Source organism: Polyergus mexicanus, unplaced genomic scaffold (assembly GCF_030449975.1).
Source record: "Polyergus mexicanus isolate NDT 795.1 unplaced genomic scaffold, iyPolMexi1.0 SCAF_4, whole genome shotgun sequence".
Classification (NCBI taxonomy): Eukaryota; Metazoa; Arthropoda; class Insecta; order Hymenoptera; family Formicidae; genus Polyergus; species Polyergus mexicanus.
In genome coordinates this window covers 3,760,754-3,772,045 of record NW_027223324.1, presented here as the reverse complement: position 1 = coordinate 3,772,045, position 11,292 = coordinate 3,760,754, and the positions used below count along the sequence as shown (strand labels likewise).

The following is an 11,292-nucleotide window of genomic DNA, read 5'->3' as shown; positions in this document are numbered from 1 at the left end:
CAGAGTTAAAATAAAGATAATATCAAATTAAAGATCATTTTACAAAATAAATTAAGATGAGAAAAACAAAGCTTACCTAATATTTTTATACGCGGATTCTATTTACCATTTTCAATTTTATTTATTACCATCGATTAAATTAGCTTTGTGTTACTTTTTTTTTTTTGCAAATACAGAATTTAAGATGCGTATTGATCGTTCTCCACATCGAAAGCTATATTCTATTTCGATTCGCGTTAGGTATATCCCGCAACGAGCTTTTCTTGCAAAGTCATTTCTATGTTCCTATATTAGTTTTAAGCGTGATCCTAATAAAATGTCGCGCGAATAATTCGATGCAAGATGTTCCGCGCGAGGCGCGCTTTCCTCCGCCTACGCGTTTCAATAAGGGGAATGCAAAATACTTTATACAATCTGCTTCGAGACATTACTTAACCCGTCGCTGGTAGAACGACGTTTCGCCGTCGATATCGTCAAAGATATACGTATACGCGAATACTTTGCTCCGCGCGACGGCGACGCGGCCGATTCCGTCTCGAGCCGCGCGCGAGTCAGATCGGAGGAATCATCGATTCTGTGCTCTTTTCAGGCAGAGAGGATCCTCTCGCGAGACGTGCTACAAGCAGTGATCTCACTCCCAGGAGATCAGCCGCGCTCGAGACTAGCTTTACGCGGGAGGTGAAGAGCGAATCGAGGAACGACAGATAAAAGGAAAAAGAGAGAGAGAGAGAGAGAGAGAGAGAGAGAGAGAGAGAGAGAGAGAGAGAGAGAGAGAGAGAGAGAGAGAGAGAGAGAGAGAGAGAGAGCGTACGAAAGTCTCTGCATGCGAGACAGAGAGAAATAGCGTGACAGAGAGTACATGACAGAGTAAGAGGGAAAGAGAGAGAGAGAACGACGAAGCGTACCGAGAAAAAGGACAGAGGGAGACAGACAAAGTGGTGGGAGTGACTCCGGGCGTCGGCGAGAGAAGAGTGAGAAAGAAAGCGAGAGAGAGAGAGAGAGAGAGAGAGAGAGAGAGGGGTAGGAGGGAAAGGAGAAGGACAGAGACTCTCGACCAAGAGAAGGAGCGGTGGGAATTTATAAGGATGTTCGCGATAATGCCGATGGAGACAGAGGGGCACGGCAGGGAGTTCGGCCGGCGGCAGAAGATGCGCGCCAAGTGCACGGTAGAGTTCGTCTGCAAGTACTGCCAGCGGCGCTTCACGAAGCCCTACAACCTCATGATCCACGAGCGCAGCCATAAGGACGACGTGACCTTCACCTGCGAGGTCTGCGGAAAGTCCTTCAAGCGGCAGGACAATCTCAAGCAGCACAGGTACTGCACTATCGTTTTATCCTATTCTTCATTTTTTTTTTTTTTCTTTCGTTATTCCCGTTTCGTATCGATACTTGTTTTTTTTTCTTTTCTTTTTTTCTCTCCTATTACGAGATATGCGCGATCCGATACGTGTGACCAATCGTCGCGATCTTCGAGGGAAGGTGGACCCTTTAGGGGGGTCTTTTACAAGGTATCGTTCTCCAAGTGTACGAGCGTCGCGCGTATGAAAAAGATACGCGTCTGTGACGTTAGTGAATTAGTTTCTGCGAGATATCGCGATCGTGAATGTATAACTCTCAATCGCGAGAAAAATAATTGAAGCATCCGAGATGTTTTTGCGCGACAGGAGACTGATTCGATCAGAGCTCTGTCAACTGTGGACTCGAAAAATCAAGCTGAAATTAACCGTCGTTAGATTTTGCGTCATCGACCATCGTGGAAATCCTTCTATCGCGATTATCCCGTTTTTTTTCTCTTTTCTTTTATACATGACGAATATTACGCTTCTCCGTCGAGCTGTAACCGATCGGCGTTTCGATAACAAGTAACTTGAAGTTTTCAGCATCGCGTATTATGTATAAAGATTCTTAGTCGCGCGCGTAAGCTTTAAGCTAAGACTCGACGTAAGCGCCTCGAGGAAACCGGTCGGGTCACCGGTTCGACCTTTCGCAAAGTCGAAGAAAAGAGAAAAACGATCGGCCGATCGGTGAAGTCGGTACTTCATTCTGTGAGTCACTTCGAAACTTGCCGGTTCTTCGATCCATCGTCGAGTATCTTTTGACGCGACGAAATCGCGAAACGCGCGTCGCGAATAGTTTTATCGCGGTGAATTAAAGATACGTCAAATACAAGAGGATTAATATATATCAAACATCTCACGTTGATGTTTTAATATAATCGTTAATTAACGATACTCGCAAAGCGTTCCATGCGTAAAAGGCAGGATTGGAAAAATTCCACATTTTTTTGATAAATTCTGTGCCCAGTGATAAAAGCCGATGATATTTTCCGGAAAACCGGCAAAGACTGATCTTCTCTACTTAAAATGTTCAAATAAATAGAAAATCTTTTTATCCGTATTCGTTAATTGAGAGAGTGTTTTTTTATAATTTAAGCTTTATTCAAAATATATAAATATAAAATCCGTAATAGATATTAGGAATCGACGTAGCAAAAATAAATTAGATTTCGCTACATGTTGAATGGTAAACGCGAGTCGGATCTATATTGGTTTAAATTCTGTTACTATATTACTACATTTCTTATTAAACTAAAAATTAATATAAAATTTAATAACATTTATATCTCTAAAATTTTTGTTTCAGATATTTCATATATTAATTTGAATTTAAAGACTTTGATATTATTTTGATTTAATTTTTTTTTTTTTTTTAAATATAATGATTTATTGCATTTTAGAGAAAGTTCGGGACAGTAAAAATTTGGAATTTCCAAGAATTCGGAATTTATCACTTTTTTCCAACTTACTGGACTTTTCCGTTCGATCCTAACAAAAGGTGCCATATTTTTAACAATAAGTAAAGAAAATACGATACATGTAAAATAAACAAAGAAACAATATACACAAAGAGAAATACAGACCATTCACTCGAACGCATACTGAAACTAGAAATATATTGTTTCTAATAAATGGTATTTCTTAAAATAATATTTTATTATATCAAAAGATATATTTTACGTTGTTGTTAAAAGAAAAATTTTAACGAACAAAAGAAAAGAAAACGTTGATTTAAAGATACGACTGGTCGCGAAGAAAAGATACGATTCTATGACTCATTTTTACGAGCGTAAAATTAATTTAATTTTGCGTCAGAGAGAAGGTGATGACGATATCATGTCGCAACATAGAAGAGGATTTCATCGTTTTGAAAACGGCACAACGAGAAATTTTAATCAGATTATAATTTTGAAAAGTGATCTCTCTATGTTCATAGAACTTTGCGTAGAGAAAGAAAGAGAGAAACTTTTATTATACGCCCAATTACTCGCTTTATATTTTATCGATTCTCTTATCAAGTTTTGACGAAAATCAATACGATTGAGAAAGTTACACTGTTGGAAAATTTGTGTTTTCTTGTTAAAAAATAAGCGGATTAAAATTTTTATGTTAAATATTTAGCATATTCATGCACATATGTTAATTTAACATATTGCTGTTGTATTAATTAAATTCAAATGTTGAATTATTAAAACAATTGGAAAAAAAATATAAAAATAACACAATGTACACATATTTTAAATTTTATTATTGAAAAAATTTGTGGATCTTACACAAAATTTATTTCAAATTACTATAAAGTTTGCATTTATTTTATGTTAAAATATTAACATAATATTAATGTCACCATTTGACATATCCATATTACGTTAAATTAACGCAAAAATATGTAAGGATCGTTTGGGACACATGCGATATATTTTAAATTTAAGTCAAATTTTCCAACAGTGCAGAATTAGTGTCGACTATCGCTATATGCGGTCACGGTGCCGGCGCCCCGAGAAGGTCAAAAGCGTCGCTTCGGTCGACTAGGAGGCCGCTACCGCGTTGACCTTTCGCATCGATAGCCTTGTAACGTTGCAACGTGTCACCTTCACCCGCCTCTCCGGAGGCGAGAGAATCGGCGGTGAGAGAAGAGGTACCTATTCGCGGGAAGGATCCGCGCGAACTTTGCACTTCTTGTCTCGGCGCCTACGGGCCACGACGTCCGTCGCGTCGATAGTTGATACCCGGCGCGCAAATACCGTACCCGGTATAGGATCGGCCTGACCCATAAATCAGCCTGAAATAATGCTCTGCCCCCGCATGGAACGCGCGAGCGAGCGAGCGAGCGAGCGAGCAAACGCGCGCGCGCGCGCGAGAGCGTTTGAACGATCGAGCGATAAAATAAATCTTCAATACTGGTGGATACTAATGGATACCTTGTATGTAACGGCGGTGGTCTTGTTTTCTGTTCTGTTGTAGATGTGGGTGGCGGTGAGCGGGAGCTCTCTGAACCTCCTGCCCCTTGACACATACACAAAATGCACACGCCAGCAACATGAACAATTTTACAATAGACAACAGACAACAGACAACAATTAAAATTGCAACTACCATGATAAACTGCAACCTACACGCATTCTCTCTCTCTCTCTTTCTGTCTGTCATTCTTGATCACCCGCACTTTTTCCTCCAATCGATTGCGACGAAAAACGCGATTGACAACTATGTACCGCCACCGCAGAAAAAGCTCCTGCATGCGTATTTCTTCTTCTTCTTCTTCTTCTTCTTCTGCCTGTTCCACTACTTTGTCTGCGATTTTGACTATTCTTCCATATCGTCGGCTATTTCTTTAACTAACACACGGCGCGCACGAGTTCCACGGCTCTAACGAGGCAGCGGGAATGATTGATAGATAGGAGAAGAATTTGAGAGAATGAGTGAAGGGGAAGAGGGGAGAAGAGAAGAGAGCGAGGGGTCCACCCCGGGATGTGTACTTTCCTCATCTTCCGATTTCGACCATCTCTGTTCCAGGAGCATACACTCTGTTCCCTACAAGGGCTCCAACGGCTACTCAAATGGCTATTCAAATGGCTACTCTAGGTATTAGAAGCCATCCGGCCAACTACTATCCTAAATTCCCGTAGATACGCGTCTCTATTTCTCTATCGAATGCTATAACTCACTCATCGAACAACCAGTTCTCCCCGATCTTCCTCCTTTATTAAAGCGATAATCCTCCGCGTCGATCCGTCGGCGACGACGTGTCTTATTCGCCGGAGACGAAGAGCCGTCTCTGCGAATCATAGGGGAACCGCGAAGCTCCATCGATCTTTTTAATTTTTTTTTTTTCTTATTGCCACCTAACCTTGCCTACCAACCTCGTATTTTAGTTTGCTCGTCCACGCTTCTTTGATTTTTTTCCGCTTCTCTCATCCTCCTATATCCCGAGCCTACACCCAGACGTCAGAAACATCTTCGAGGAGAATCGTCGACTCGACCAACACGAAGCACCGTCGCAGATCCGTGAACGATGGCAGCGATCTGGGATACGAAGCGGCGAGCAATTTCACTGAACTTCCTGCGTAATTCTGCCAGGTTAAATTCGAACGGTATAACTGATATTATCTTGTAAAATGCGATCGCGACACAATGTTGAAAGCGCGCGCGAAATTTACGTTGTCATTGAATATTAATTAAAAATATCTTTATACGGGATAACTGAATTGATCGGGAAGCTATTTAGATTTTATATCGTCGAAAGTTTAGCGTCGCGTGCGATTAGAGGAACGACATATCGTACATAATTCGAGGATTCATATTCGTGTGCGAACAAAGACAATGGTCAGCGTTTCATACAAGATATTCTCGCAAGGATACGAGAAAGAAAGATAGATACGACGCTACCCGAGGAAAATAATTTACTTATCAATTAAAAAATTGCACCTTAAATCTTTTTTTCTGTTTTAAACATGATGCGCTACCTTCGATAGAAGACATTTTAATCGATAAAAATTTCCGCAATCCTTTCACGATAGACAATGAAAAAGTACACGCGATATCTTTCGTCGAGCATGGAAGCTTCAAGAAAACTAAAAAGAATGATTCTCGGTCGATTACACGACGGCGAGAGAGCAAACCGGGGAAGAGTCCGCGAGCGGACCATCAACTTTCCTCCGCGTTTTCATGACGGAAGCTACCGCGTTGTTCCTCGTAGCCCTCCTCGGGCTAACATCCTAAATTGGACTACGTAATAACCTACCTACTAGCTCTATACGAGAACACGCCGGTCAGAGGATGCGCTCGTGTTCGCTTCCTCGCGTGCTACCGTGGACCACGCCCAGGCCCGGAGCGACGTCTTCCCGACCTCACCACCTGGCAATCAACCGCGGAGAGCTACTCGGCTTCCCCGTTCAGAAAATCCGTATAATCTCGCGCTGATGATGATCCACGCAGAGGGAGACGCAAAATCGAATCGCTCGCGCGAGCGAGCGGACCGGGATTGTCGTCAAGATTGTTCCACGACCGAACAACCTTGGCTTGTCCACGTGGTACACACAAGGTGATATCGCTGACGCAAATACCAGTCAGCTGAGATTGGTTTCCAAGTGGGTGAATCTTCGGCGAAGTGTCTCTTCGATTCCGGCCGAGACAAGCTGCCAACTCAAGCGGAATAAGGATCAACCGTTATTCTTCGAGCGTATCGATCGTATCTCTCTTACTTTTTCTATGTATATGTCGTCCCGTATTTTTTTTCTCTTCTCCTTTTTATTTAAGCCCATGCGCGGAATAAAGTGTCGCTCTCGAAAAACGCGGAATCTGCGCGATAGAGACGGACAGAAATATCCGCTTCGATATCGGCGAATAAGCGGATACGGTGTAGGTGTGGACGATGGCCGATTCGGATTTTTTCCTTCTCTCGAGCGAGACGCTAAACGCGAGTACACCGTGTGGGATAGCGCGCGTGTGGCGAGCACAAATATAATCATCGTGTTTGAATACGTATTGGGTAAACGGCGGAAACCTTCAGTTCTCGTTTCTCGAGGAAACGGTAGGAATACAAGACGTTTATCGTAATGGATCTGTATAAGTATAAAGCGTAGAGTCGAGCGAGAACGTCGATGATTTTATTTATCGTTGATTTTATATTATCCGACGTTTGAAATTTCACGCGCATTTCGACGATGTAAACGCACAGATGCAAATTTTACTACACGCAAGACTATATATTACATTGCACATTCCGTCTTATATATACATATATTTTTGTCTCTTATATATTCCTACCTTTTTCTCTATATATCTATAAAATCTACAATATCTTAAAAAGATGGAAACGTTTATATTATTGATAATGAATTATCGCTATCCCCACTTTAATCCGACTCGCGTTTATCGCGATACACCGTAAAGAATATAATTTTCGTGTATTAAATTTAATATATTGTATTTTGTGCGTCATGTTTTCTAAACTGTACATTAAAAGGAGAGAAAGCGTGTGGGAGGGAAGGAACATGTATGTTGACGAGGATTAAGAAATTTACGTGAATCTGGTTATAAAAACATACGCACCTTCTTATATCGCTAAATATTTTTCGCTTCGAACACGAGAGAAAATTACAAAATATGTAATGAGTTATAAGATGCGTATATATGAGTTTCGGCTACGGCGTCTCGAGAATATCGAGAGCTGCCATTTAGCTAACAGAAAAACTCGTATATTGATGGATGTGAAAAAATTTACGCGGTAATCATCCACGATGTAGCTTCGAGAAACAGGATTTTATCTTTCTTTCTATAAATCTGTTTCGATTCCCCTTCTAGGGCGAAATGAGATCGCGGTCGTACTTTGTACATAGCTTGCAAAAATTGCGCATCTTCCTGCGTCTTTAATATTATTATTATTATTATTATTATTATTATTATTATTATTATATTGATTATTAATTATTATTATTATTATTTTATGAATGTTATCGAAATATAGCGCTTAGTCATTCTGTATCGTAGCCGCCGATAGGCCACACGAGTGTAGACCTGCATTCCGTTGTACGCGATATAATAGGAGTGATAATAATGTTATTTTATTTTTTATTATAATATTAAAATTATTGCATTATAGTATATTATACATATATTGCCACACATCGATATCCATGCATGTATCGCTAGCTTTATACACAAACCGAGGTACGCGGTCGGCCCGTTAGGAAGATTCACGTTTCTGTCTCTCCAAAAGTGATGAGATAATATGATAGGCGCGCGCGACGATGATTTCATGTATGCTTTCCGCACATAGCATTGTATTAGTGGGAAAATTCCATTCCCCACAGCGGACTAGAAATAAATTCGCCAAGTGTTGTAAAACGCTACATCTCGCCCGTGCTTCTTTCTTCATTAATTTCCTGTACGTTAAACGTGTTGTTGTCGATGCTTGAAAACTGCCTTACTATACTATATTTTCACATTGTCCTATATCGTGCAGCGACGATTAAGATAATGCCTCTGCTATCTCTTTTCGTACAACAATTTTCTAATTTCACAATATGTGTAGTCGCTGGGTTTATTTGTAATTTACGAAAGATTTTCTTCATTTCGTCTCGGGATATTGCATTATTTTCTCGAGTGTACACGGTATATAATGAGAATCTCTCATAATACAGGATAATTACATTACAAATTATACGATTGTGACTTGCAATTAATCTGCATCTCGTTTGAGGCCAGAGCTATAAGATGACTCAATCGTAGAAATTATCGGGATAATTCATTCCTGAGGATCGGTCAGAAACGGTCGTCACGCGAATCACGGCGAGTTAAGCGACGGAGGGGCCATGCCATCAGCACACAGGACGAGGAAGAAGGTAGACGACGGAGAAGAGAGTAGCAATCCTGATCAAGACAGATCTCCCGCAGGCGTGAAATAGCGAGTTGTATGCCAAACCATCCTTCTTGTCGCAATAAGTCAACCGACGATTAACGGTATATATCTTGATCCAATCGATGTGCGAAAATGTAATAAGTTATTATTATTCGGCACATTAAAAGAGATTAAAAATACATAAGACATTTATAGAAAATGATTGATGGAAAAATGAGACTCGAGATGAAACCGTCATATATTATTTATTTTCTTATTAATTTTATATCTGCATATATATATATATATATATATATATATATATATATATATAATATTGTTTATTCATACGTTTGAATTTGTTGCATTTAAATCATTTGCAATCAATTATTATTATTAAATGTCTAGAAACTGATGTCGATTCCTTTTCTTCCTCAATAAAATTTAATATTGTAGTTATTTCTTTTCTCAATATTTTCTTTTCTCTTCTGGTATTAGTCGAATATTATTGTAAATACCGTACGTCGCTTTGACTTTGTTAACTCAAGACAAGGTTGATATATTGATACGTTCGGCAAATTCTTACATTGCGCACTCCTACAATTGTGAAAGAAACGTGGAGTTCGTATTCTATGAGCGTATAAGATTGCGCGCGATGCATCCTGTGTTCATTTTACGTTGCGGCTGGAAGCTGCTCTCACCTCCTGGGGCAAAAGTCGTGAGCTGAATGTCACGGTGATTGAATACGGGCCCGCTGATGTGCTTTCCGAGACGTTGTGCGGATCGAGCTGGTTTTCCGCGCCGAGAGATCTTCTCTCTACAAAATTTAATTATTTGTATATTAAGGATTACCTCTATTTGCACTAAATTACCTACGTACTATAAAAAAGTGTCAGACGTTTCCTACAATAGTTTCTTGCACGAATAAAGCGAGAAAAGAGACAAGAGATATATACAGGATACTATATATCCAAATCTCTTTTATCGATTAAAAATCTATACGAGTAAAATATAAATATAATAATATATAATAATAATAATAATAATAATAATAATAATAAATGATATATAACAAATAATAATAGTAATAATAATAACGTATAATAATTAAAATATAAATATAATAATGTATAAAGATTAATGTAAAATTTGGCATAATATTTGCAGAAAAAAAGACACATTAAATATTAAATAAAACTTTTTTACTCCGCGGGACGGTCCTTCCTCAAAGAGAATTTATTCTTGCACTCGCGGCTTCGATCTCCGTTTTATTACAGCTTCCACACGGACTCTCTGACAAGTGTGCGACTGATAAAATCGCCGCCTCGCATCTCTCATACGAACTCGCGTTTCCACACGCTTATGTTAGTCATGGGCGTGCGCGGGGAACGTTAGAGGCTAACGGGCAGAAGCTTCCCATGGAACTCTCACCTCCGCGGGCGGAAAGTGAACTTCGCGACGTTGGAGTTCAGTCGGCCCCTCGTGAACAGCCGCGATACTTTTTCGGGTGAAAGGTTGGCGAAAAATGGCGACAACAGCTACCGCAGTAGCTCCAATGCCAATGGTTCGCTTTCACCGCGGAAAAGTTCGAATCTCTCTTTCCTTTTTTTCTTCTTCTATTCGATAAGATTATTATTATTATTTTTTTTTTTTCAATATGCACACACGATAATTCTATAAAAACTCTTGACACACATGCGTGTTACAAATATAAGTTTACGAATTGCAAAAGAATATTTTATCGCGAAAATGGCAGCGCACGAGGAAAGGTGAAGATCACAAAGGAAAGGAAAAGAAAGGAATGCGACGATTATATTATTCTGCTACGCGTAATGATAATTATACAGGAAGAGACGACGCAATCGTATCAATCTCGCGTGTAGATGCCATTTTTCAAGGATTCCAATCCGTATACCGACAAGCATGCCGTCGTCCAGACGATCGATAAAACCAACTTGCCGATGAGACGAGGTCACGAATGGATATAGATGTACGCGTAATTATATTTACGCTATAACATATTATTAAGAATCGAATGGAAAAGAGGCGAGAAGATAATCGAAGACGGTTACGTGTGAAAGCGAGTGCGATTGCGAATAGTAGCTAAAGGTGAGTACCTAAAGGTTAAGAAGGTTATTATCGTTAAATCGTCGTCTTGAAACACGATAGAGATGAGATGAAAAACGTAAGGTGCGCGTGAAACCAAAAGCAAAGAAAATACGGAAAACGCCCTATAAAGTGAAGATTACTAATAAGATATTGTGTAATAAATTGCCGTCTCCTTTTTTATTTAAAATAGATACGTCGATAAACATTGAATCTCGTAAAAAGAATATTTTTAAGTAAATTATCTTGTTTGTTTCGCACATTGAAAATAATAGAATTTTCAAGGAGAGTAAGCTAGTCGCCCGTTCTATTTCGCAGAGAGATCAAGCTTCTCGGGAATCATTTTACCGTATCGAGACAATTAAATTATAGTTTCATCGGGCAAAGTACGAGAGCAACGCTGCGTTTAAACGCAAGAGATTCACGGAGAGGCGCGAGATGTGCAAAAAGAGGGAAAAAAAGAGGGAAAAAAGGCGGGTAACGCAGCGGGGCATACACTGAGTATTA

The 11,292-nt window shown here is 39.8% G+C and overlaps 1 protein-coding gene across 2 annotated transcripts; it reads left to right on the top strand.

Annotated features, from left to right (window-relative positions):
• The first annotated feature begins 816 nt into the window (after positions 1 to 816).
• Drm (odd-skipped family member drumstick) lies at positions 817 to 7,940 on the top strand. 2 transcript variants are annotated; one of them, XM_070294525.1, is made up of 2 exons: positions 817 to 1,315; positions 4,854 to 7,940. In XM_070294525.1, the coding sequence occupies exons 1-2, from the start codon at positions 1,086 to 1,088 to the stop codon at positions 4,927 to 4,929; spliced, it is 306 nt and encodes a 101-aa protein (XP_070150626.1). In that variant the 5' UTR covers positions 817 to 1,085; the 3' UTR covers positions 4,930 to 7,940. The 2 variants fall into 2 exon arrangements, with proteins under 2 accessions (XP_070150626.1, XP_070150627.1); XM_070294526.1 differs by having other exon boundaries at positions 4,302 to 7,940.
• The last annotated feature ends 3,352 nt before the right edge of the window (positions 7,941 to 11,292 follow it).

What these genes read in the sequence shown, in the direction of transcription:
- Drm (XM_070294525.1), top strand. Translation starts at nt 1,086, where the DNA reads ATGTTCGCGATAATGCCGATGGAGACAGAGGGGCACGGCAGGGAGTTC. An exon ending in GACAATCTCAAGCAGCACAG is followed by an intron (nt 1,316 to 4,853) that starts GTACTGCACTAT and finishes TCTCTGTTCCAG; the next exon opens with GAGCATACACTCTGTTCCCT.